Consider the following 25,736-nt stretch of genomic DNA (forward strand, 5'->3'; position numbering starts at 1 on the left):
TGCCAGTATTGATAATGATTTTCTGAGCAGACCATTCAATAACTAGGACTGAAGACAACTCCCCAATCTGACTTATTCTAAAGCTACTTGCACTGTAGGGCTGTTATATACTACATGTTTATGACCTAATGGTTAGCTATAGACTGCAGTATTCAAATATAAAAGATGTACACTAAATTCCCAGATGCTTCTTTCTCTGACACCATCCAAAGCTTTGTATTTTTCATAACTAATGTAATGATAGTTGTCCATTACACCTTTATTAATTACTAGTAATGAAAACTTGGTCAACTCTGTTCATCTTGATACATTGGTCTAGTTCAAAATAAGGCAACAGTAAACATGTTGTCCCCCACGAATGATGCAGAAATAAGCTAAAGAAAAAGGACAGCGCTCTCCACATGACCTTTCCAATAAGTATTGTGAGAGAGAGAGCTTGGTGAGTTCTGTCTAGTATGACTGCCGAGTGTATCACTAACTATGATAAATAAATAAAAAAGGCAACAGTAAACATGTAGTCCCCCACGAATGATAAATATTTCAGAGTTCCCAGTTGTTTTGAACTCGGCATTAATCAAGACAGACCTTTTTCGTTATCTGACACAACTATAGGGCAGTAGGATTCACTTTCGTGTATGCCCAGCAGATGGCAGTAAAATACATTTTAAAGGGAAATAAAAAATATTTCCAAACTTTGTAGCGAGTATTTTGGTCTTTTCGAGATTCCGTATGTGCAACCACAATAATATTCCCCGACTCATATATTTCCATAGAAAGGTTGCTATACCGTTTTGATACTTCTGAAAAGCATCCATGTAACTTCAGGTAAAGATATTTTCTGTACATATATTTATATAAACTATGAGCTTTAAAATATTGCTGACAAGTTGGTATGTACCTAGCTATACAAGCAATCTGTTTGCTAGTTGGAATTAATTATCTAGAAAAGCTAGCGCCAGCCAGCCAACTAGCTAGCTACTGTAGTGTACTGTAGTTAGCTTGGCCATTTTCACATACCGGTAGCTATAATAAAGAGTACATTTGGAAACTCTGGGTATAAGGAGCCATGAAGACCATCAAGAGCATCAAAGTAGATGTCAAATGAAAGCTAAGAGTGTGTCTCTGTTCCTCCATAATCTAATGCAGCTGGATATCTTTGTGGATCTATCCAGACTTTAGACTGTTCGAATCCACATCCACTTGAAAGCGTTTTGCTACAAAAACTCTAGGGAAAGCTGAAAAGAGGGACACACACACACTTTCTCAAATGCAGTTCTCGAAGGAATTGTAAACATCTTGATACTAGTAATCTTGTAATAAAGATTATTTAAATTGTCTGTCAGTAATTCCACTCAAAATATTATTCACAGATTGTCACCATGCCACTGACAAATGCTGAAAAGCAAAGAAGATACAGACAAAGACTAAAGGAGAAGGGGAGTTATGAGGAGGTCAAAGAAAAAGACAGAAGGAGGCACAGTTTGAGAAAAGCACAGGCTAAAAGCCAAGGAAAATGTATGTTTCTTGTGTTTTGTGAGTTTGATCAATTACCCTTTCAATGTATATTTCCATACAAATTATTTCTAACTTTGTGTACCTATTTATGCTACATCCTCACAAAGAGAATGACATTCAAATCCATAATGCATTTCTGTGTCTAGAACAGATCAGAGACCCATCATTTCATTCCGTTACCATAAATCTGTTACCTGGTGTTAATCCACTTCACTTATTGTACTTTAATAACCAGATACTTTTTTTTTATAACTATGTTGTCATATCATATAGCTGACACTCCATTCTTTCAGCAGACAGCGTTTAATCTTATTTCAGAGCAGATATTTACGTTTTTGGAAAACTTAGTCACAAACTTTTTTTGGAATGTAGTTTTGATTTTAGTAATGTCCTGTTTATATTTGCTGTTTTTATTTTATTTCTTACTCTGTATGTGTCCTTGGGTCTTGAAAGGCACAATAACATGTATTGTTATTATTGACAGGGCATGAGTTTGATCATCATCTGCTGAAGATGGATCAATATGGGAGATATGAAAGCAGTGGTCAGCCAGAAGAGGTTTCTGTAGGTTAACCCACATTTTATCCATTCTTCAAAATGAGAAGCAATTAATTCTACAATATCTAACACAATCGGCTGTTCATTAACAACAAGTTATATTGGTCAAATCGTATATTTCCCTAACACCAACCATGGTCTGTTCTAGGATCACTCACTGCATTGGAGGCAGGTCAAAGAGGAGGCTGAAGAATGTGAGATTCAGCAGAGCCAAGGGTCAGCAGTGTCATTAGGACTTGAAATGTCCCAGGTTTGTCTAAAGGAGGACCCAAATGAACAACAACCCTCCTTTGACACAGTTTCAGACACCCATGGAGTCACAGAACAAGAGTGTGTATATAAACGCATGACATACAGTGAGGGAAAAAAGTATTTGATCCCCTGCTGATTTTGTACGTTTGCCCACTGACAAAGAAATGATCAGTCTATAATTTTAATGGTAGGTTTATTTGAACAGTGAGAGACAGAATAACAACAACAAATAATCCAGAAAAACGCATGTCAAAAATGTTATAAATTGATTTTCATTTTAATGAGGGAAGTAAGTATTTTACCCTCTCTCAAACAGAAAGATTTCTGGCTCCCAGGTGTCTTTTATACAGGTAATGAGCTGAGATTAGGAGCACACTCTTAAAAGGAGTGCTCCTAATCTCAGCTTGTTACCTGTATAAAAGACACTTGTCCACAGAAGCAATCAATCAATCAGATTCCAAACTCTCCACCATGGCCAAGACCAAGGAGCTCTCCAAGGATGTCAGGGACAAGATTGTAGACCTACACTATGCTGGAATGGGCTACAAGACCATCGCCAAGCAGCTTGGTGAGAAGGTGACAACAGTTGGTGCGATTATTCGCAAATGGAAGAAACACAAAAGAACTGTCAATCTCCCTCGGCCTGGGGCTCCATGCAAGATCTCACCTCGTGGAGTTGCAATGATCATGAGAACGGTGAGGAATCAGCCCAGAACTACACGGGAGGATCTTGTCAATGATCTCAAGGCAGCTGGGACCATAGTCACCAAGAAAACAATTGGTAACACACTACGCCGTGAAGGACTGAAATCCTGCAGCGCCCACAAGGTCCCCCTGCTCAAGAAAGTACATATACAGGCCTGTCTGAAGTTTGCCAATGAACATCTGAATGATTCAGAGGAGAACTGGGTGAAAGTGTTGTGGTCAGATGTGACCAAAATGGAGCTCTTTGGCATCAACTCAACTCGCCGTGTTTGGAGGAGGAGGAATGCTGCCTATGACCCCAAGAACACCATCCCCACCGTCAAACATGGAGGTGGAAACATTATGCTTTGGGGGTGTTTTTCTGCTAAGGGGACAGGACAACTTCACCGCATCAAAGGGACGATGGACGGGGCCATGTACCGTCAAATCTTGGGTGAGAACCTCCTTCCCTCAGCCAGGGCATTGAAAATGGGTCGTGGATAGGTATTCCAGCATGACAATGACCCAAAACACACGGCCAAGGCAACAAAGGAGTGGCTCAAGAAGAAGCACATTAAGGTCCTGGAGTGGCCTAGCCAGTCTCCAGACCTTAATCCCATAGAAAATCTGTGGAGGGAGCTGAAGATTCGAGTTGCCAAACGTCAGCCTCAAAACCTTAATGACTTGGAGAAGATCTGCAAAGAGGAGTGGGACAAAATCCCTCCTGAGATGTGTGCAAACCTGGTGGCCAACTACAAGAAACATCTGACCTCTGTGATTGCCAACAAGGGTTTTGCCACCAAGTACTAAATCATGTTTTGCAGAGGGGTCAAATACTTATTTCCCTCATTAAAATGCAAATCAATTTATAACATTTTTGACATGGGTTTTTCTGGATTTTTTGTTGTTATTCTGTCTCTCACTGTTCAAATAAACCTACCATTAAAATTATAGACAGATCATGTCTTTGTCAGTGGGCAAACGTACAAAATCAGCAGGGGATCAAATACTTTTTTCCCTCACTGTATCTCAAAGTAAAGGTAAGTAGTTATATCCTTAAATGTGCAAGCCTAGTTACAAGGCACAGTTATTGTTAGAAATAAAATTATACTGAATGAATGATGTTTTTTCTGTGTCAGGTGCTGCCTTCTCCAGTCCCAGTCAAAGAGGAGTCTGAAGAATGCTCGCTTCTGCCAGTAGATGAAGAAGAAGTTGCCTCAATTACAGTGAAGAAAGAAGAGAATGAAGACTGGTTGAAGTCAGAAGATGAGGATGTTGTGAAAGTGTCAGTGCCTTGGGAGCCGTTGGAAACACCATCATCATCATGCTCAGATACAGAGGACAGTGAGATGGAAAGCGATAATGTGCGGGTGAGTTCAAGCATTTAATAATAGACTGAGGGAAATAGACACACGGAGATGTTTTGTAAGGTTTGTGTGCATTATCTCTTTAGTTTTGCCTTTGTCGATGGGCCTCATAACAATATTTTATGGATGCTATGGAAAATGTAATGTTTTTTCTCTACTAGCACATGGACACAAAAACCCTCAGTAGAAAGAGGCCAAGAACTGCTGAGGCCATTCTACCACAGGACCCCCTGGAGTCAGAGGTGGAGGACCTAAGTGACTCAGAAGATGATGACCTAGAGTACATTCCAAAACCAGGAGATCTGGAGGACGAGTCCCCTTCTAAGCTGACAAAAGGAGATGCTTCCCCACACCCTAAAACTGCAGAGTATCCTAAGAGAAAGAAGAGAAAAAGCAGAAACGTAATTATATTGGTTCCTACAGACACACATAACCACAATCTCGACACAGTTGTAAGCCCATGTAATTCTAGCTCCTTCAAAACACAGCCAAGACATCCGCTTTGGAAGAAGGCCAACATAGATTCCTTCCAAGTTCCAGATCCAGTGTTTGTGGCACCACAGTGTGTTCAATCCCCCTATCAATATTTCAAGATGTTTTTCACTGATCAGATGATTGCACACATTGCTGAGCAGACCAACCTTTACTCTGTTCAACAGACTGGATCCGCAATCAACACAAACTCTGGAGAGATTGAGGATTTCTTGTCTATGCTTCTCTACATGGGTGTTTTTGACTTTCCAACCTTTGTGGACTACTGGCATTCTGACTCTCGCTTCCCACCCGTGGCTGATGCCATGTCTTTGAGAAGGTTCCAGTCCCTCCGCAGGTATCTTCACTTCAATGACAACATGCAAAGTAATCACAGTCCTGACCGCTTCTACAAGATCCGACCTCTTTTTAACATGCTGCGTCAACAGTGTCTCCTCATACAGCCAACCAACAGGCAGAACATAGCTGAAGTCATGGTAGCTTACAAAGGAACCAAAGCAGGAAATCTTCGTCATTACAAATCTAATCAGCATGACAAATTTGGTTTTAGGTTATTCTCTCGGGGCAGTTCTTCAGGTATTATCCATGACCTGCTACTGTACCAAGGGGATACAACATTTCTCAATACTGGGCTAGATGAAGACGAACAGAATCCTTTGCTGGGTACCAAGGTTGTCACTACCCTCTGTACAACTATTGCAGAGCCAGAAGCTACAGTTGTTTTCTGTGACAACTACCTCATCAGTTTTGACCTGGTCAAGTCCCTGCAGGCAAGACTGGGAGTGAGGTGTATTGGCACTGTGAGAGCAAACTGCACAGGTGGAGCAACTGCAATGGATGACAAGGAGCTTGCAAAGCTAGGGCGTGGAGCATACGACTACTGTTCTCAAGAGGGGGTGATTGCTGTCAGGTGGTTGGACAAAAAGAGTGTCTCAATACTAAGCAATGCATGTGGAATTGAACCTTTGGGGTCTGTTAGGCGGTTCTGTAGGGAGACCCATCAAAAGATTGATATCACATGCCCATCAGTCATGTCGGCTTACATTCAAGCAAAGGAGGGCATCGATCTGTCTGATATGCTGGTGCGTCTGTACAAGACACCTATGAAGGCACACCGGTGGTATCATCCTCTGTTTGGATACATCCTTGATCTGTGCATTGCCAATGGTTGGCTGATGTACAAGCGGGACTGTGACCTTCTCAACGAAAAACCAGTGCACCTAAAAAGGTTTCGTTTGTCTGTGGCAGGGACACTGAAAGTAGTCAACAAACTCCCAGCCAGGATTGGCCAACAATCAGTTCTTCCAAATCCACACACAACTCCAAAGCGGCGGCACAATCCCAGAGCCTTACAGCCTACAGCAGATGTCCGCTATGACTGCCTTGGACACTGGCCTATCTTTGGGGAACAGAGAGGAAGGTGCAACCTGTGCGTCAAGGGCGTCTCGAGGTGGAAGTGTTCCAAGTGTGGTGATGGAAAGTTGTTTTTGTGTCTGAACAACAAGCAGCAGTGCTTTGTGTGTTATCACCAGAAGTGATCATTATCAGAGCAAATTAATTGTATGTTGGATTTTTGTTACATAAAAAAATATTTATTAAAAAACATTACTGTTTTTGTTGTATTTCTATTATATGGAGGTTTCCGTGAAGTTGATGTACAACTTAATTGTTATCACTGTTTCAACATTGATGCTGTTGTTAATTGTGGCCATTTTTGCTGTTACTGTGATGCCTATAATGTTGTATAATTTGGACTAGCATGAAGTAAAGGTAACTTTTTTACTTATGTTTTACTTAACTTGAACATGTTTTTGTATTATTGTTTCATAATGACATGTACATTTACTAAGGTTTACTGAATGATTTGCATTTTTGTGTTGTACAAATAAAAATGCGCTACTTGTTTCTCACTGTTGCCCCTTTGTTCAGAAGTTTCTTCACTAGTTGTTTTGACTATTCTGCATCCTATCTATACTGAACAAAAATATAAACGCAATATGCAACAATTTCAACAATTTTACTGAGTTACAGTTCATATAAAGAAATCAGTCAATTTAAATAAATAAATTAGGCCCTAATCTATGGATTTTACATTACATTTACATTTTAGTCATTTAGCAGACGCTCTTATCCAGAGCGACTTACAGTTAGTGAGTGCATACATATATATATTTTTTTTTCATACTGGCCCACCGTGGGAATCAAACCCACAACCCTAGCGTTGCAAACGCCATGCTCTACCAACTGAGCTACATCCCTGCCGGCCATTCCCTCCCCTACCCTGGACGACGCTGGGCCAATTGTGCGCCGCCCCATGGGTCTCCCGGTCGCGGCCGGCTACAACAGCTTTATTTATTTAAATTAGCTGATTTCCTTCTATGAACTTTAACTCAGTAAAATCTTTGAAATTGTTGCATGTTGCGTTTATATTTTTGTTCAGTATAATAAACAGAGTGGCAGCAGCAGCATACGTGAGGTGTCAATATGAATGTGTGACACAGGAGGTTGGTGGCACCTTCATTGGGGAGAACGGTCTCGTGGAAATGACTGGAGCGGAATTAGTGGAATTGTATCAAATACATCAAACATGGTTTCCAGGTGTTTTATGCCATTCCATTTGCACCATTCCGGCCATTATTATGAGCCGTTCTCCCCTCAGCAGCCTGTTGTGAATTGTGTGTTGGCTTGTCAGTGTAAGTATGTGTGGGTAGTCCAGTCAGTGTGCATAGTCATTGCAAAATGCAGGTCTAGATAGTATTCAGCCAATTCCCTCGTCTCTGCTTCAAAGGAGCGTGACGTTTCAGGAGGGTTGAATATCGTGGCAGGACATCATTGCATCCAGGGATGGCACCTGTTGGGCTATGCTTTTCCCACGTCGGACAGTATATCCGTGGATGGTACTGACTTAGAAAGTTGTTTTTGGCATCACCGAGCAGTGCCCATTAAATATTTAAATCCAATTGTTAGACTCTACCACCCACTCCAAATCAAAACCAAACATGGATTCCATGTCGTTCTCGCTTTGCGTGCACACCTGTCTGTGTTTCACACCTGTTTGTCCCAGTTAATCAGCCTCGCAATATGGGCACCTTGTTGACGCAGAGAGAAAGTAGAACAGAGAGTGTGCGCACAAACATTGACATCCATGGTGGTGGTAGTGTCTAACAACTGGATTTAATCATTCCATGTGCACTGCTCGCAACGCAAACGATGACTTCCTAATCAGAACCGTCTACCACTTACAGATATAGTTTCGGACGTAAAAAGTGTCGCCAAACAGGTACGTGCCGGCAAATAACTCTCAAGGTAGGTATATGTTATACAACCGGGGTTAAGCCACACAGGGAAGAAGACGTTTCACTGCACTCCGTGTGACAATAGTTTCTTCAGAGCGGCTCACCTGTAAACCCATCTCCTCATCCACAGCTGAACAACACTTGTCTGCTGTAACTGTGCAAAAGGGTTCAATCATGACGTGCACTTGAAACGTCACCAACAATTATGTGCAAAGGCATTAGAGCACAGTTGTAAGGGTAATGCAATCTGGAATCCTTGAGAAGTCCCGAACCTTAACCCTTACCTTATCCATTTTAAATTTCAACTTCAATAGACCCCTTTCCAGTACACGACACACTGGCTGCAGTAAGAAAGCCATCGAGATCTGCGCCCATTCAACATAACCTAGATTGACGTTTTTATTATTTATAAACAAAATAATTTTTTGGGGTTCTCATACGCTTTCAATTATGTTTTGATTCTTGCTTGAACAGTCATTAAGATTATATTTGATTTCATTTTGATCTTTAAAATAGCCAAAGTATAACGTAAAATAGCCAAAGAGACATGTTAATGCTTGAAATTAAGTGTTTTTTAAAAGTCTAATGCTGTTGATTTGCGATGATGACACAAACATTATATTAAGCAGGACATTCATACGAGCCTTAAAATCCAACTATAATCCAAAAGTAGTGTGACGTGCACTCATAAGCAACATGTAAATATATGCTTTTTTTGATGGCGCGCTATAAGAACCCCCCCATGTTCTGCCACCAACTTTCGCGCATCGCCACCATGCGGCAATGTTTGCAAACACAGAAATGGGTCAATGCGGGGTTCTGTTCTTGTTGACATTGGTCTCGTTCAAATTCATTCAAGACATGCCTTTTCGTTCTTCTGATGTGCCAACTGCAGGGAAGTAGGATTAACTTTCATTGGTCTCGTTCAAATTCTTTCAAGACATGCCTTTTCATTCTTCTGATGTGCTAACTGCAGGGAAGTAGGATTAACTTTCATGTATGCCAAGCAGCGGTAGCAGTAAAATACTCTTTAAAGGAAAGGAATGTATTTTCAAGTTCTGGTATTTTCGAGCTTCCGTATGTGCAACCGCAATAATATTCCCCGAGCCCCGGATACTTCTGAAAGCGTCCATGTTATATGTAACTAGCTACAGGTAAATATATTTTCTGTGTATATATTTATCTAAACATATGAGCTTTATTGCCATTTGATGACAAGTTGGTTACGTAGCTAGCTGTACAAGCCATCAGTTTGCTAACTAGAAGCGAATTATCTAGCTAGAATAGAATAGATAGCTATCTAGCTAGCTACCAGTTAACGTTAGCTAGTTAGCTTTTGGGCAATTCCACATACTAGTACACAAAATATATATATATATAAACGCAACATGCAACAATTTCAAAGATTTTACTGAGTTAGAGTTATATGAGGAAATCAGTCAACTTAAATAAATACATTAGGCCCTAATCAAAGGATTTGACATGATTGGGAATACAGTCAACAAAAAAAGTAGGGGCGTGGATCAGAAAACCAGTCAGTGTCATGCTGCTCATCCCCGGACCAGGCCCAAAAGCTTGATTACTAGTTTATTATTTGAATCAGCTGTAAAGTGCTAGGGCAAAAACCAAAATGTGCACCCCTTGGGGTCCCCAGGACCGAGTTTGGAAAACCCTGGTGTAAGCGTAGCTGGGGAGGAGCTGGGGAGGAAGTGTACTTCGTCAACAACACACACAGCGTATGGATCTGTGCAAATCTTCTACAGTAATTTGAAAGGTTATTTCTTGCTGATATGAAAGATAAAGGCCATATGTTTAGAAAACAGTATCATAAGCGATGATTATTGACGTTTCTAAACGTTAAAACACAGCGTCTGGATTGTAGTTCACATGGAGCCAGGCGTGGGTGAAGCTGACCGCTGAAAACTCTAGGGAGAAAGCAGAATGCTGCCTCTGGTTTTCTAGCGCTACATTAGGACCAACGTGTAGTAGTTCATAGGAGCATATCAAATTGGGTGTCAAATGAAAGCTAAGAGTTGTGTATGCTTGTGGTCATTCATAATCAAATACAGTTGGGTGTCAAATGAAAGCTAAGAGTTGTGTATGCTTGTGGTCATTCATAATCAAATACAGCTGTGATATCATTGTGGATCTATCCCTCTTTGGACTTTTTGAATCCATATCCACTTGAAAGCAGTTTGTACAAAAACTGTGAAAACTGTGAAGAGGGTCTCTGATTTGGCTTGGGATGAACACACACGTATGTTATTTATCAAATGCAGTTGTTTGAAGGGGTGAATCTATTGATTGTAAACATCTTGATACTATAGTGTTGTAATAAAGATTCATTCAATTGTCCATCCGTCATTCCACTCAAATGTATTATTCACAGATTGTCACCATGCCACTGACAAATGCTGAAAAGCAAAAAAAGATACAAAGACCAAAGAAGGGGAGTTATGAGGTCAAAGAGAAACATAAAATGGAATACTTTGAAAAAAAGAACAGGCTAAAAGCCAAAGAAAATGTATGTTTCTTGTGTTGTGAGTTTTGTCAATTACCCTTTCAGATGTCTGTACAAATTGCTAAAATAATAAATTATTACCGTGACAGCATTAATGACATATTTCCACCTGTGTATCTATTCAGGCTACATCATCATGAATATAATGACATTCAAATCCATAATTATGCATTTCTGTGGAGTACAAATCAGGGACCCATGATGTCATACTATTACCATAATTCGGTTACCGTGTGTTAATCCATTTCACTTAATGTAGTTTGATAACCAAAGTTTTTTTTTCAAACTCAAGTTGGCATAGCTGACTGCCCATTCTTTTTGCAGACATCTTTGAATTCTAATTTGGAGCAGATATTTATGTCTTTTGGAAAACTTGGTCACATAAACAACAGATTCATACCGTCATTCTGTTACCAAACTGCATCTGCACAGTTCTTTAACAAACCATACCACTCTATACACAATGACTACTTTTAACAATGTCCACTGGAAAGTTAACAAAAACACTTACTTAAACTTTGCAATTAATTGTTGTTGTTTGGCATACATAGAAAGAAATGAGTCTCAGCATAATTCTGTTACTATGGAATTGCCCTTAAGCTAACATCAGAGGGTGGCAGATAGCCTAGCGGTTAGCGCGTTGGGCCAGAAAACGAAAGGGCGCTAGTTTGAATCCCAGAGACGACAAGGTACTTAACTCTAATTGATCTAAATCAGCATTTGGGTGTTTTGTATTATTGGCAGGTCACGAGTTATCTGTTCATCATCTGCTGAAGATGGATCAATATGGGAGATATGAAAGCAGTGGTCAGCCAGAAGAGCTTTTTGTAGGTTAACCCACATTTTATTTGTTCTTCAAAATTATAAAATATTTAGTTTTACATCTAAACTAATCGGCTATCCATTAACAAGTTTTATTGGTCAAATTGAGTTTATTCTTCTAACACCAACCATGGTCTGTTCTAGGATCACTCATTACATTGGAGCAAGGTTAAAGAGGAGGCTGAAGAATGTCCGATATCAGCTGTCTCTTTAGGAGTTGAAACATCCCAGGTTTGTCCAAAGGAGGACCCCGATGAACAAGATCCTTCCTTTGACCCAGTTTCAGACATCCATGGAGTCACAGAGCAAGAGTGTGGACATAAAGGCATGACACATCTAAAGGTAAGTACCTCCTTAACACTGTGCAAGCCCACTTACAAGGCCCAGAGGTGTTAGAATTATGTTTTCTCTGTGTCAGGTGCTGCCTTCTCCAGTCCCAGTCAAAGAGGAGTCTGAAGAATGCTCCCTTCTGCCAGTAGATGAAGAGGAAGTTGCCTTAATTACAGTGAAGAAGGAAGAGCATGAAGACTGGTTGAAGTCAGAAGATGAGGATGTTGTGAAGGTGTCAATGCCTTGGGAGCCGTTGGAAACACCATCATCATCATGCTCAGATACAGAGGATACAGAGGACAGTGAGATGGAAAGTGATAATGTGCGGGTGAGTTCAAGCATTTAATAAGACTGAGTGAAATAGACACACTTGGAGATGTTTTGTAGGGTTAGCCTCTTGTAGGATCAAACTAAAAGTTTCTTAATTCTACTAGTTGTTTTGACCATTCTGCACCTTACCTATTATTAGCTGTGTACCACAAATCTAGCTTTCAACCTTCATACTTTCTGCCACTATGTGACTGCATTTGGAGTGGGCTACTGACCTGTACAAGAAGTAGGCCAGGTATAGGTGTAGTGGCAATGTCTAAACTTAAGCCTATAGCTTCATAATAAAGTTAAGATTTCACAAACACAAAGCATAGCTTTCTTGAGCAGCTACTAGCTTGAGTGCTGAGCCTAGTTAGTATTCAGCCAATTCTTAAAGGTAACCCACTGGGCAAAAAACTGGTTGAATCTACGTAATTTGGCAACGCATTGTGACGTGGAATCTTAATTCCCCTTGACTTATTCCACATTTTGTTGTTACCGCCTGAATTCAAAATTGATTAAATAGATTTTTTCTCACACAATACCCCATAAGGGGGGGATGCAAATAGTCTGGGTAGCCATTTGATTAGATGTTCAGGAGTCTTATGGCTTGGGTTAGAAGCTGTTTAGAAGCCTCTTGGACCTAGACATGGCGCTCTGGTACCGCTTGCCGTGCGGTAGCAGAGAGAACAATCTATGACTAGGGTGGCTGGAGTCTTTGACAATTTTTAGGGCCTTCCTCTGACACCGCCTGGTATAGAGGTCCTGGATGGCAGGAAGCTTGGCCCCAGTGATGTACTGGGCCGTACGCACAACCCTCTTTAGTGCCTTGCGGTCGGAGGCCGAGCAGTTGCCATACCAGGCAGTGATGCAACCGGTCAGGATGCTCTCGATGGTGCAGCTGTAGAACCTTTTGAGGATCTGAGGACTCATGCCAAATCTTTTGTCTCCTTAGGGGGAATAGGTTTTGTCGTGCCCTCTTCACGACGGTCCTGGTGTGCTTGGACCATGTTAGTTTGTTGGTGATGTGGACACGTCGGAGAACATGTCCTGGTAATCCGTCTGGCCCTGCGGCCTAGTGAATGTTGACCTGTTTAAAGGTCTTGCTCACATTGGCTACGGAGAGCGTGATCACACAGTCGTCCAGAACAGCTGATGCTCTCATGCATGTTTCAGTGTTACTTGCCTCGAAGCGAGCGTAGAAGTAATTTAGCTTGTCTGGTAGGCTCGTGTCACTGGGCAGCTCGCGGCTGTGCTTCCCTTTGTAGTCTGTAATAGTTTGCAAGCGAGTGTCGGAGCCGGTGTAGTACGATTCGATCTTAGTCCTGTATTGACGCTTTGCCTGTTTGATGTTTCGTTGGAGGGCATAGCGGGATTTCTTATAAGCTTCTGGGTTAGTCCCGCTCCTTGAAAGTGGCAGCTCTACCCTTTAGCTCAGTGCGGATGTTCCCTGTAATCCATGGCTTCTGGTTGGGGTATGTACATACAGTCACTGTGGGGACGACGTCATCGATACAATTATTGATGAAGCCAGTGACTGATGTGGTGTACTCCTCAATGCCATCGGAAGAATCCCGGAACTAATTCCAGTCTGTGCTAGCAAAACAGTCCTGTAGCTTAGCATCTGCTTCATCTGACCACTTTTGTATTGACCGAGTCACTGGTGCTTCCTGCTTTAGTTTTTGCTTGTAAGCAGGAATCAGGAGGATATAATTATGGTCAGATTTGCCAAATGGAGGGCGAGGGAGAGCATTGTACGCTTCTCTGTGTGTGGAGTAAAGGTGGTCTAGAGTTTTTTTCCCTCTGGTTGCACATTTAACATGCTGGTAGAAATGAGGTAAAATGGATTTAAGTTTCCCTGCATTAAAGTCCCCGGCCACTAGGTTTGCTGCCTCTGGGTGAACGTTTTCCTGTTTACTTATGGCCGTATACAGTTCATTGAGTGCGGTCTTAGTGAACAGAACAGCCTCAATTCCTCGGGGCATAGACTCCAATGCTTGCCACAGTTGTCAGGTTGGCTGGATATCCTTTGGGTGGTAGACCATTCTTGATAAATAAGGGAATCTGTTGAGCATGAAAAACCCAGCAGCATTGCAGTTCTTGACACAAACCAGGGCACCTACTACCATAACCAGTTCAAAGGCACTTATATTTTTTGTCTTGCCCATTCACCCTCTGAATGGCACACACACACAATCCATGTCCCAATTGTCTCAAGGCTTAAAAATCCTTCTTTAACCTACACTGATTTTAAGTGGATTTAACAAGTGACATCAATAAGGGATCATACACTGACCAGGTGAAAGCTATATCATGGAAAGGTCAGGTGTTCTTAATGTTTTGTATACTCAGTCAAAAATCTGACATTGTTTTTCTATTGGAATTTAATTGTGCTTTTAGATGGTTGAAAGCATAGTGATAACACATTGAGAATTCAACAAACTTCTGGCTGACTTTTTGAGTGGGTGAATAAAGGTTAAACTCTCATTGATCATCGTCTCAACCAAATATGACCCACATTTCCAACTTGAAATTATGTGGTGTGCCCAGTGGGAACTGACTTCCTGACTGAACTGAATCCCCCATCTCTGCTTCAAAGGACTGTGAAAACCATGAGCGTGATGTTTCAAGAGGAGTGAAGATTAAAGATTGTAGCAGGACATCATTGGATCCAGGGACGGCACCAGATACAGATGAGAAAGCTAATGCTGTTGATTTCAGTGAGTACCATTGGTGGGGTGGGTTGCAGTTATGGTGTAGATATGATAATGTGTTACATGTACATAACAAATGTTTAATTGCTCATTAACTATCTCACTGGGCACAAACATCAATTCAACGTCTATTCTACTTTGGTTCAATGTTGACGTGGAAATAACATTGATTCAACCAGTGTGTGCCCAGTGGGATGGCTCTATAATGGAATAGAACTTGAATTCATTTTATGTTCTTCTCGCTTTCCTTAAGGTGGCTTTGAAGGGGGGTCCTCCTTCTACCCCTGCCCCCATTGTGCAATCGGCTTCACCATAGAACGCTTTTTCCTTGGGCACCTCAAGAGGGACCACCCTAAAGATTACATCGCAATGCTGAAGACTGGGAAAATCAAAGCCTATAAAAGAGGGAGTTTACGGGTGACCCCAGCCACATGCCCGCAATGTGGCAAGAGCTTCACCAATAAATATGTTATGCAAACGCATCAGAGGACTCATGCAGGGAAGAAATCCCATCACTGTGCAGACTGTGGGAAGAGCTTTGTCTACGCTGATGCACTTAAAAGACACAGATGGACTCACACTGGGGAGACCATATAAATGCTCTTGAGTGTGGGAAAGGATTCAGCGGACAAACCGATCTGACCAGCCATGAAATTATCCATACAGGAGAGGGACGATATAAATGCTCTGTGTGGGAAAGGATTCAATCAGGACGTAACATAAAACGTCAGCAACGATTCTGTGTAAAGACCGAGCAAAGTTGTAATGCAAGAAGTACATATATGATCTTTAGTGAGTAGGTTTCAGAGGATGGCAATAAAGAACATATTTTGAATATATAATAATGTAATACACTGTCACCTAATTCAAAGTCTGTTCTTGGTACATTGGTCTAGTTGAAAATGTAAATCATTCAAGACAGGCCTTTTCCTTATCTGATGTAACTGTACGGCAGTAGGATTAATGTTCATATATGCCCAGCAGATGGCAGTAAAATACATCTTTAAAGGCAAATAAAAGATTTTCAAATTGGTATTTTCGAGCTTCCGTATGTGCAACCTTAATAATATTCCCCGAGACTCAAATATTTCTGTAAAGCATCCATGTAACTAGCAAGCAGGTAAAGATATTTTCTGCGTTTATATGAGCTTTATTGCCATTTGATGACAAGTTGGGTATGTAGCTAGCTATACAATCCAGCTGTTTGCTACCTAGAAGCTAATCATATAGCTAGCTATTACAGATAGCTAGCTAAAGTTAACGTTAGCTAGTATGCTTTAGGGCAATTCCACGTACTATTAGTACCGGTATAACAAAGAGAGTAGCTATACATGTTTGAAGACTAGGTATGAAGGACCCATTAGGACCAACGTGTGTAGTTCATAGGAGCATATCAAATTGGGTGTCAAATGAAAGCTAATAGTGTGTCTGTGGTCCTTCATAAACAAATGCAGCTGGGAGATCATTGTGGATGTAGCTAGCTAGCTATACCGCTTTGGACTTTTCGAATCCACCTCCACTTGAAAGCGTTTGACTGTGTAGAGGGTCTTTAATTGGCAAGGGAGGAACACATACAGTTGTGTGTTCTTCTCAAATGCAGTTCTTGAAGGGATGAATCAATTGATTGTAAACATCTTGATACTAGTAGTGTTGTAATAAAGATTCATTTAATTGTCCATCCGTCATTCCACTCAAATGTATTATTCACAGATTGTCACCATGCCACTGACAAATGCTGAAAAGCTAAAAAAGATAACAAGACTAAAAGAAGTGGAATTATGAGGTCAGAGAAAAATACATAAAACGGAATGTGTTTTAAAAAAGCACAGGCTAAAAGACAAAATATGTATGTTTCTTGTGATTTTTGTAATTTACCTTTTCAAATGTATAAACAAACTGCTAAAATAAGACATTACCTTGATGAGAGCATATATTACATATTTCCACCTCTGTAACTATTCAGCCTACATCATCATGAAGAGAATAACATTCAAATCCGTAATTATGCATTTCTGTGGAGTACAAATCGGGTACCCAGGACGACATTCTGTTACCGTGTGTGAATCCACTTCACTTAATGTAGTTTGATAACCAAAGGTTGTTTTTCAAACTCAAGTTGGCATAGCTGACTGCCCATTCTTTCTGCAGACATCTTTGAATTGTAATTTGTAGCAGATATTTTTATCATTATTATTTATTAAGTTTTTGGAAAATATAGAAAAAGAAAAAAATATATATTCATACCGTCATTCTGTTACCAAACTTGGCATCCGCACAATTCTTTAATAAACCATACCACTCTATGCACAATGACTACTTTTAACAATGCCCATAAATTGTACATAAACAAATGTATTTAAACTTTGCAATGAATTGTTTTTGTTTGACATACATTTAAAGTGAAAGATCTGAGTCTCAGTATAATTCTGTTATTGTGGAATTGCCCTTTAGCTACCATCATCATTGGTGCCATTGTTGCATTTCATATGGGCTTTGTTGATCCTTGTGATCTTACTAAACATTTGGGGGTTTTGTTATTGACAGGTCACGAGTCTGTTCATCATCTGCTGAAGATGGATCAATATGGGAGATATGAAAGCAGTGGTCAGCCAGAAGCGCTTTTTGTAGGTTAAAACACATTTGATGCATTCTTCAAAATGAGAAGCAATTTAATTATACAATATCTGAAATGATCAACTATTCATTACCAATTTTTATTGGTCAAATTGAGTTTATTCTTCTAACACCAACCATGGTCTGTTCTAGGATCCCTCACTGCATTGGAGGCAGGTCAAAGAGGAGGCTGAAGAACTTCAGATTTCAGCTGTGTCATTAGGAGTTGAAACATCCCAGGTTTGTCAAAATGAGGACCCTGATGAACAAGATCCCTCCTTTGATCCAGTTGCAGACATCCATGGAGTCACAGAGCAAGAGTGTGGACATAAAAGCATGACTAATCCCAAAGTAAAGGTAAGTTCCTCCTTAACACTGTGCAAGCCCATTTATAAGGCCCAGAGTTATTGTTAGAATGATGCTGAATGAATGATGTTTTCTCTGTGTCAGGTGCTGCCTTCTCCAGTCCCAGTCAAAGAGGAGTCTGAAGAATGCTCGCTTCTGCCAGTAGATGATGAAGCAGTTGCCTTAATTACAGTTAAGGAAGAAGAGAATGAAGACTGGTTGAAATCAGAAGATGACGATGTTGTGAAAGTGTCAGTGCCTTGGGAGCCGTTGGAAACATCACCATCATCATCATGCTCAGATACAGAGGACAGTGAGATGGAAAGTGATATGCAGGTGAGTTCAAGCATTTAATAACGTACTGAGTGAAATACACACTTTGAGATGTTTTGTAGGGTTAGCTTCTTGTAGGTTAAAAAGTGTCTTCATTCTACTAGTTGTTTTGACCGTTCTGCACCCTACCTATTATAAGCTGTGTACCACAAACCTAGCTTTCAACCTTCATTATTTCTGCCACTATGTGACTGCATTTGGAGTGGGCTACTGACCTGTACAATAAGTAGGCCAGGTATAGGTGTAGTGGCAATGTCTAAACTTAAGCCTATAGCTTCATAATAAAGATAAGATTTCACAAACACAAAGCATAGCTTTCTTGAGCAGCTATTAGCTTGAGTGCTGAGCCTAATTAGTATTCAGCCAATTCTTGAAGATACTGTAACTGACTTTCTGACTGTACTGAATCCCCCCCTCATCTCTGCTTCAAAGGAGCATGACGTTTCAGGAGGGTTGAAGATTGAAGATTGTAGCAGGACATCATTGGAACCAGGGACGGCACTAGATACAAATGAGAAAGCTAATGCTGTTGATTTCAGTGAGTACCATTGATGGGGTGGGTTGCAGTTATGGTGTAGAGATATAATAATGTGTTACAACCAGTCAATGTACACAACCAGTCAAAAGTTTGGACACACCTATTCATTCAAGGGTTTTTCTTTATTTTATACTATTTTTTACATTGTAGAATAATAGTGAAGACATCAAAACTATGAAATAGCACATATGTGGTCCTCTGTAGCTCAGCTGGTAGAGCACGGCGCTTGTAACGCCAAGGTAGTGGGTTCGATCCCCGGGACCACCCATACACAAAAATGTATGCACGCAAGACTATAAGTCGCTTTGGATAAAAGCGTCTGCTAAATGGCATATTATTATATTATTATATGGAGTCATGTAGAAACCAAAAAAGTGTTAAACAAATCAAAATATATGTTATATTTGAGATTCTTCAAATAGCCACCCTTTGCCTTGATGACAACTTTGCACACTCTTGGCATTCTCTCAACCAGCTTCATGAGGTAGTCACCTGGAATTCATTTCAATTAACAGGTGTGCCTTCTTAAAAGTTCATTTATTTCCTTAATGCATTTGAGCCAATCAGTTGTGTTGTGACAAGGTAGGGGGGGTATACAGAAGATAGCCCTATTTGGTCCATATTATGGCAAGAACAGCTCAAATAAGCTAAGAGAAATGACAGTCCATTACTTTAAGACATGAAGGTAAGTCAATACGGAACATTTCAAGAACTTTGAAAGTTTCTTCAAGTGCAGTCGCAAAAACCATCAAGTGCTATCATGAAACTGGCTCTCATGAGGACCGCCACCGGAATGGAAGACCCAGAGTTACCTCTGCTGCAGAGGACAAGTTCATTAGAGTTACCAGCCTCAGAAATTGCAGCCCAAATAAATGCTTCACAAAGTTCAAGTAACAGACACATCTCAACATCAACTGTTCAGAGGGGACTGTGTGAATCAGGCCTTCATTGTCAAATTGCTGCAAAGAAACCGCTACTAAAGGACACCAATAATAAGAAGAGACTTGCTTGGGCCAAGAAACACGAGCAATGGACATTAGAACGGTGGAAATCTGTCCTCTGGTCTGGAGTCCAAATTGGAGATTTTTGGTTCAAACCACCGTGTCTTTGTGAGTGTATTTCCCACCATAAAGCATAGAGGAGGAGTTGTTATGGTGTGGGCTGCTTTGCTTGTGACACTGTCTGTGATTTATTTAGAATGCAAGGCACACTTAACCAGCATGGCTACCACAGCATTCTGCAGCAATACGACATCCCATCTGGTTTGGGCTTAGTGGGACTATCATTTGTTTTTCAACAGGACAATGACCCAACACACCTCCAGGCTGTGTAAGGGCTATTTTACCAAGAAGGAGAGTGATGGAGTGCTGCATCAGATGACCTGGCCTCCACAATCACCTGACCTTAACCCAATTGAGATGGTTTGGGATGAGTCGGACGGTAGAGTGAAGGAAAAGCAGCCAAAAAGTGCTCAGCATATGTGAGAACTCCTTCAAGACTGTTGGAAAAGCATTCCTCATGAAGCTGGTTGAGAGAATGTCAAGAGTGTGCAAATCTATTGTCAAGGCAAATGGTGGCTATTTTGAAGAATCTCAAATATAAAATATATTTTGATTTGTTTAACACATTTTTGGTTACTACATGATTCCATATGTGTTATTTTATAGTTTTGATGTCTTCACTATTATTCTACAATGTAAAAATAAAGAAAAACCCTTGAATGAGTATATGTGTCCAAACTTTTGACTGGTACTGTACATAACACGTGACACGTTTCATTTCTCAATAACTTTGGCTTTATAATGAAATAAAACTTCAGTTCATTTGATGTTTTTATCTCTGTCCTTTAGGTGACTCTAAAAGGGGGTCCTCCTCCTTCTACCCATGCCCTCATTGTGCGCTCGGTTTCACCATAGAACGCTTTTTCCACGGGCACCTCAAGAGGGCCCACCCTGAAGAGTACATCACTCTGCTGAAGTTTCGGAAAATCATAGCAACCCCAGCCACGTGCCCACAATGTGGCAAGAGCTTCTCTAATAAATATGTTATGAAAACGCATCAGAAGAGTCACACAGGAGAGAAACCATATCACTGTGCAGACTGTGGGAAGAACTATGTCTTTGCTGATTCACTCAAAAAACACAGATGTGGGACAGGATTACGAAGACAAACCCATCTGACCAGCTATGAAATGATCCCCACAGTAGAGAGACCATATACATGCATTCAGTGTGGAAAAGGATACAGATTTCAAACCCAACTGACTAGCCATGAAAAGAGCCACACAGGAGAGAGACCATATAAATGCTCTCAGTGTGGAAAAGAATACCGAAGACCAGCCCATCTAAAAAGACATCAAATGACCCACACTGAAGAGAGGCCCTATGATTGCCTCAGGTGTAAGAAGTCATTCTACCGGCCTGAAACTCTTAAAGCACACCAGAAAACCCACACAGGAGAAAAGCCTTATCAGTGCTCTCAGTGTGACAAATGTTTTGGCTTTTCCAGAGACCTTAAGAGACATCAGTTGACACATACAAGGGAGACCCACACTGGACAGAGGCCCTATGATGTCCACGGGTGTAAGAAGTCCTCCAGCCAGCTGGAAGCTCTCAAAGCACACCATAAAACACACAAAGGAGAAAAGCCTAAGCCTTTTCAGTGCTCTCAGTGTGACAAATGTTTTGGCTTTTCCAGAGATCTTAGAAGACATCAGTTGACACATACAGGGGAGAAACCGTTTAGTTGCCCCCAATGTGAAAAATGTTTCGGTAGGAAATGGGAATTGACGTACCACCAACGGACACACAGCGGAGAGAGGCCTTATCACTGCTCTGAGTGTGGACAGAGATTTAGCCTAAGGGGGAACTTTAAACGCCACCAGCAGAGCCACACAGGGAAGAAGACGTTTCACTGCACTCAGTGTGACAAGAGCTTCTTCAGAGCGGCTCACCTGAAAACCCATCTCCTCATTCACAATAGAACCAAAACAGTGGTCTGCTCTAACTGTGGGAAAGGGTTCAACCATGACGGGAACTTAAAACGTCACCAACGATTCTGTATGAAGACGTTAGAGCAAAATTGTAATGCACCTCCATCTGTAGAAGTACAGATATGATCTTTAGTGTGGTGTCAGAGGATGGGAATAAAGAACATATTACTGTAATACAATGCCATCTCATAAGTCCATTCTTCTTAGTACATTGATCTCTAGTTCAAAATCATTCAAGAGACAGGCCTTTTTGTTCTCTGACAGCTGTAGGGCAGTAGGATTCACTTTCATGTATGCCCATTAGGTGGCAGTAAAATAGGAAAGTATTTTTTACACGTGGTGGTACTTTTAACTTTTCGAGATTCTGTATATGCAACCACAATTTTAGCCGACCCTCCGATACTCCTGAAAAGCATCCATGTAACTAGCTAAAGGTAAAGATATTTCTGAATATATATTTATTTAAACATACAGTTGAAGTCGGAGGTTTACATACACCTTAGCCAAATACATTTAAACTCTGTTTTTCATAATTCCTGACATTTAATCCTAGTAAAAATTCCCTGTCTTAGGTCAGTTAGGATCAGCACTTTATTTTAAGAATGTGAAATGTCAGAATAATAGTGGAGAGAATGATTTATTTCAGTTTTTATTTCTTTAATCACATTCCCAGTGGGTCAGAAGTTTACATACACTCAATTAGTATTTGGTAGCATTGCTTTTAAATTGTTTAACTTGGGTCAAACTTTTCGGGTAGCCTTCCGCAAGCTTCCCACAATAAGTTGGGTGAATTTTGGCCCATTCCTCCTGACAGAGCTGGTGTAACTGAGTCAGGTTTGTAGGCCTCCTTGCTCCCACACACTTTTTCAGTTCTGCCCACAAATGTTGTATAGGATTGAAGTCAGGGCTTTGTGATGACCACTCCAATACCTTGACTTTGTTGTCCTTAAGCCATTTTGCCACAACTTTGGAAGTATGCTTGGGGTCATTGTCTATTTGGAAGACCCATTTGCGACCAAGCTTTAACTTCCTGACTGATGTCTTGAGATGTTGCTTCAATATATTCACATAATTTTCCTTCCAAATGATGCCATCTATTTTGTGAAGTGCACCAGTCCCTCCTGCAGCAAAGCACCACAGCATGATGCTGCCACCCCCGTGCTTCACGGTTGGGATGGTGTTCTTCGGCTTGCAAGCAACCCCCTTTTTCCTCCAAACATAACGATGGTCATTATGGCCAAACAGTTCTATTTTTGTTTCATCAGACCAGAGGACATTTCTCCAAAAAGTAAAAAAAGTACGATCTTTGTCCCCATGTGCTGTTGCAACCGTAGTCTGTCTTTTTTATGATGGTTTTGGAGCAGTGGCTTCTTCCTTGCCTTTCAGGTTATGTCGATATAGGACTCGTTTTACTGTGGATATAGATACTTTTGTACCTGTTTCCTCCAGCATCTTCACAAGGTCCTTTGCTGCTGTTCTGGGATTGATTTGCACCTTTCACACCAAAGTACGTTCATCTCTAGGAGACAGAATGCGTCTCCTTCCTGAGCGGTATGACGGCTGCGTGGTCCCATGGTGTTTATACTTGCATACTATTGTTTGTACAGATGAACGTGGTACCTTCAGGCATTTGGAAATTGCTCCCAAGGATGAACCAGACTTGTGGAGGTCTACAATTTATTTTCTGAGGTCTTGGCTGATTTCTTTTGATTTTCCCATGATGTCAAGCAAAGAGGCGCTGAGTTTGATGGTAGGCCTTGAAATACATCCACAGGTACACCTCCAATTGACTCAAATTATGTCAATTAGCCTATCAGAAGCTTCTAAAGCCATGACATCATTTTCTGGAATTTTCCAAGCTGTTTAAAGGCACAGTCAACTTAGTGTATGTAAACTTCTGACCCACTGGAATTGTGATACAGTGAATTATAAGTGAAATAATCTGTCTGTAAACAATTGTTGGAAAAACTAATTGTGTCATGCACAAAGTAGATGTCCTAACCGACTTGCCAAAACTATAGTTTGTTAACAAGAAATTTGTGGAGTGGTTGAAAAATGAGTTTTAATGACTCCAACCTAAGTGTATGTAAACTTCCGACTTCAACTGTATATGAGCTTTATAATATTGCCATTTGATGACAAGTTTGGTGTGTAGCTAACTATACAAGCCATCTGTTTGCCAGATAGTATAAATTAAGTCAATTCCACGTAACGTTACTAGTAGTATCAAATATGGTGCTAGTACGGTATAACAAAGTATGGTCTAACAAAGAGTAGCTAGCTATGCATGTTTGAAACTGTATAAAGACCCATGTGGACCAACATATGAAGTTCATAGGAGCATCAAGTTGAGTGTCAAATAAAAGTTGTGTGTGTTCATAATAAAATGTAGCTGGGATATCTTTGTGGATCTATCCCTCTTTGGATGTTTCTAATCCATCTCCATTTGAAAGCGCTTGACATCGAAGAGGGTCATTGATTGGCAGGGAGGAACACAAACATACAGTTGTGTGTTCTTTCTCAAATGCAGTTCTTGAAGGGGTGAATCAATTGATGGTAAACATATTGATAATATTAGTGTTGTAATAAAGATTCATTCAATTGTCCATCAGTCATTCCACTCAAATGTATTATTCAGAGATTGTCATGCCACTGACAAATTCTGAAAAGCAAAAAAGATAACTAAGAAGTGAAATTATGAGGTCAAAGAAAAATACATAGAATGGAAGATAAAAGCACAGACTACAAGAAAATGTAGGTTTTGTGAGATTTTAAAAAATCAATTAACATTTCAAATGTCCATACAAATTGATAAAATATTACATTGTTACCTTTGATGAGAGCATATATTAGCTATTTCTACCTCTGTGTAACTATATAGGCTACATCATCATGAATAGAATGACATTCAAATATATCATTATGCATTTCTGTGTAGGACAAATCAGGGACCCAGGATGTCATTCTCTTATTAATCCACTTCACTTAATGTAGTTTGATAACCAAAGGTTGTTTTTCAAACTCAAATTGTCATCATAGTTGTCTGCCCATTCTTTCTGCAGACATTTTTGAATTGTAATTCAGAGTATATATTTACGTTTTTGGAAAATTTGGCAACATAAAAAACTGAGATTCATACTGTCATTATGTTACCAAACTTTGCATCTGCACAGTTCTTTAACAAACCATAAAACTGAACAAGGATTATGTAGCCTACTTTTAACACTGTCCACTGAAAATGTTACAAAATCAAATTTACATTAACTTCGCAATGAATTATTTTTGTTTGACATACATTCCAAAGTGAACAATCTGAGTCTCAGCATAATCCCGTTACTATGGAACTGCCCTTTAGCTAATATCAACATTGGTGCCATTAGCTAGGTTTCCATCCAATTGGCGATAGATTTTCATGCAAATGTTGTAGAACCCGCATAAAGCATATATGCGCATTTTCTCACCAGTGGTTTTTCCACCAAACATACTTTTTGTGGTTAAAAATCAGTGCGTGATGACATCATGCACACAAAATGTATTTTTTTCCGCTTAAGTCTTGATGTACTGAATAAAAATCTAAAGTTCAATGTGTTTCCATCGCATTTTCAACTCTACCCATAGTCTTGTCACAAAAACTGTTGCTGTTAAATAGTGTAACGAACCTGTAAGGCCACCGAAACGCGCACGTAGTTTGTTGACTAGCGTAAACAGTCTAGGACACTGATTTCCCATTAAATAATGAAGTTGTTTTTTATTTGGATGAACACACAGTGCACAAACCGCCTTCCCAAAAACTCTCCCTCAGCATGCCCCAGAAGCCTAACATACAGCAACTAATTTGCATCACATTGTGTGATAGGCTGAGAGACTTTCAAATGTGTAAATATTACAATAGCAATGTGCCTACTCTGGTCTTGGCACGTGCGCTCTAGCCAACAGCTGCAGATACAGTGCGGATAGGCTGTGTAGGTAGGCTAGTCCACACATGATAAGATTATTATGGAGAACCGCAAGAATATTTGTATTTGTCAAATGGCAGTCGAGCATCGATCATCATG

At 40.4% G+C, this 25,736-nt stretch overlaps 3 protein-coding genes across 8 annotated transcripts; all 3 read left to right on the forward strand.

Moving 5' to 3' along the window:
• Positions 1-59: 59 nt before the first annotated feature.
• On the forward strand, positions 60-6,783 carry LOC121533364 (piggyBac transposable element-derived protein 2). 4 transcript variants are annotated; one of them, XM_041839228.2, is made up of 7 exons: positions 60-825; positions 1,371-1,533; positions 2,000-2,079; positions 2,222-2,323; positions 4,149-4,379; positions 4,538-4,777; positions 5,036-6,783. In XM_041839228.2, exons 2-7 carry the CDS (start codon positions 1,380-1,382, stop codon positions 6,404-6,406), a joined length of 2,178 nt encoding a protein of 725 aa, XP_041695162.1. In that variant the 5' UTR covers positions 60-825; positions 1,371-1,379; the 3' UTR covers positions 6,407-6,783. The 4 variants fall into 4 exon arrangements, with proteins under 4 accessions (XP_041695162.1, XP_041695159.1, XP_041695160.1 ...); XM_041839225.2 differs by having other exon boundaries at positions 4,538-6,783; XM_041839226.2 differs by having other exon boundaries at positions 1,371-1,515; positions 4,538-6,783.
• A 1,204-nt stretch (positions 6,784-7,987) lies between these two features.
• Positions 7,988-15,893, forward strand: LOC121533367 (histone-lysine N-methyltransferase PRDM9-like). Of its 2 annotated transcripts, none has more exons than XM_041839233.2 (6): positions 7,988-8,148; positions 11,430-11,512; positions 11,652-11,849; positions 11,926-12,165; positions 14,746-14,866; positions 15,114-15,893. In XM_041839233.2, the coding sequence occupies exons 2-6, from the start codon at positions 11,462-11,464 to the stop codon at positions 15,455-15,457; spliced, it is 954 nt and encodes a 317-aa protein (XP_041695167.1). In that variant the 5' UTR covers positions 7,988-8,148; positions 11,430-11,461; the 3' UTR covers positions 15,458-15,893. The 2 variants fall into 2 exon arrangements, with proteins under 2 accessions (XP_041695167.1, XP_041695166.1); XM_041839232.2 differs by lacking the exon at positions 7,988-8,148 and adding an exon at positions 8,917-9,318.
• A 21-nt stretch (positions 15,894-15,914) lies between these two features.
• On the forward strand, positions 15,915-21,860 carry LOC121533366 (oocyte zinc finger protein XlCOF6-like). Of its 2 annotated transcripts, none has more exons than XM_041839229.1 (6): positions 15,915-15,980; positions 17,405-17,484; positions 17,627-17,830; positions 17,924-18,154; positions 18,584-18,689; positions 20,540-21,860. In XM_041839229.1, exons 2-6 carry the CDS (start codon positions 17,434-17,436, stop codon positions 21,805-21,807), a joined length of 1,860 nt encoding a protein of 619 aa, XP_041695163.1. In that variant the 5' UTR covers positions 15,915-15,980; positions 17,405-17,433; the 3' UTR covers positions 21,808-21,860. The 2 variants fall into 2 exon arrangements, with proteins under 2 accessions (XP_041695163.1, XP_041695165.1); XM_041839231.1 differs by lacking the exon at positions 20,540-21,860 and adding an exon at positions 19,990-20,026.
• The last annotated feature ends 3,876 nt before the right edge of the window (positions 21,861-25,736 follow it).

Source organism: Coregonus clupeaformis, chromosome 20 (genome assembly GCF_020615455.1).
Source record: "Coregonus clupeaformis isolate EN_2021a chromosome 20, ASM2061545v1, whole genome shotgun sequence".
In the NCBI taxonomy this organism is placed as follows: domain Eukaryota; kingdom Metazoa; phylum Chordata; class Actinopteri; order Salmoniformes; family Salmonidae; genus Coregonus; species Coregonus clupeaformis.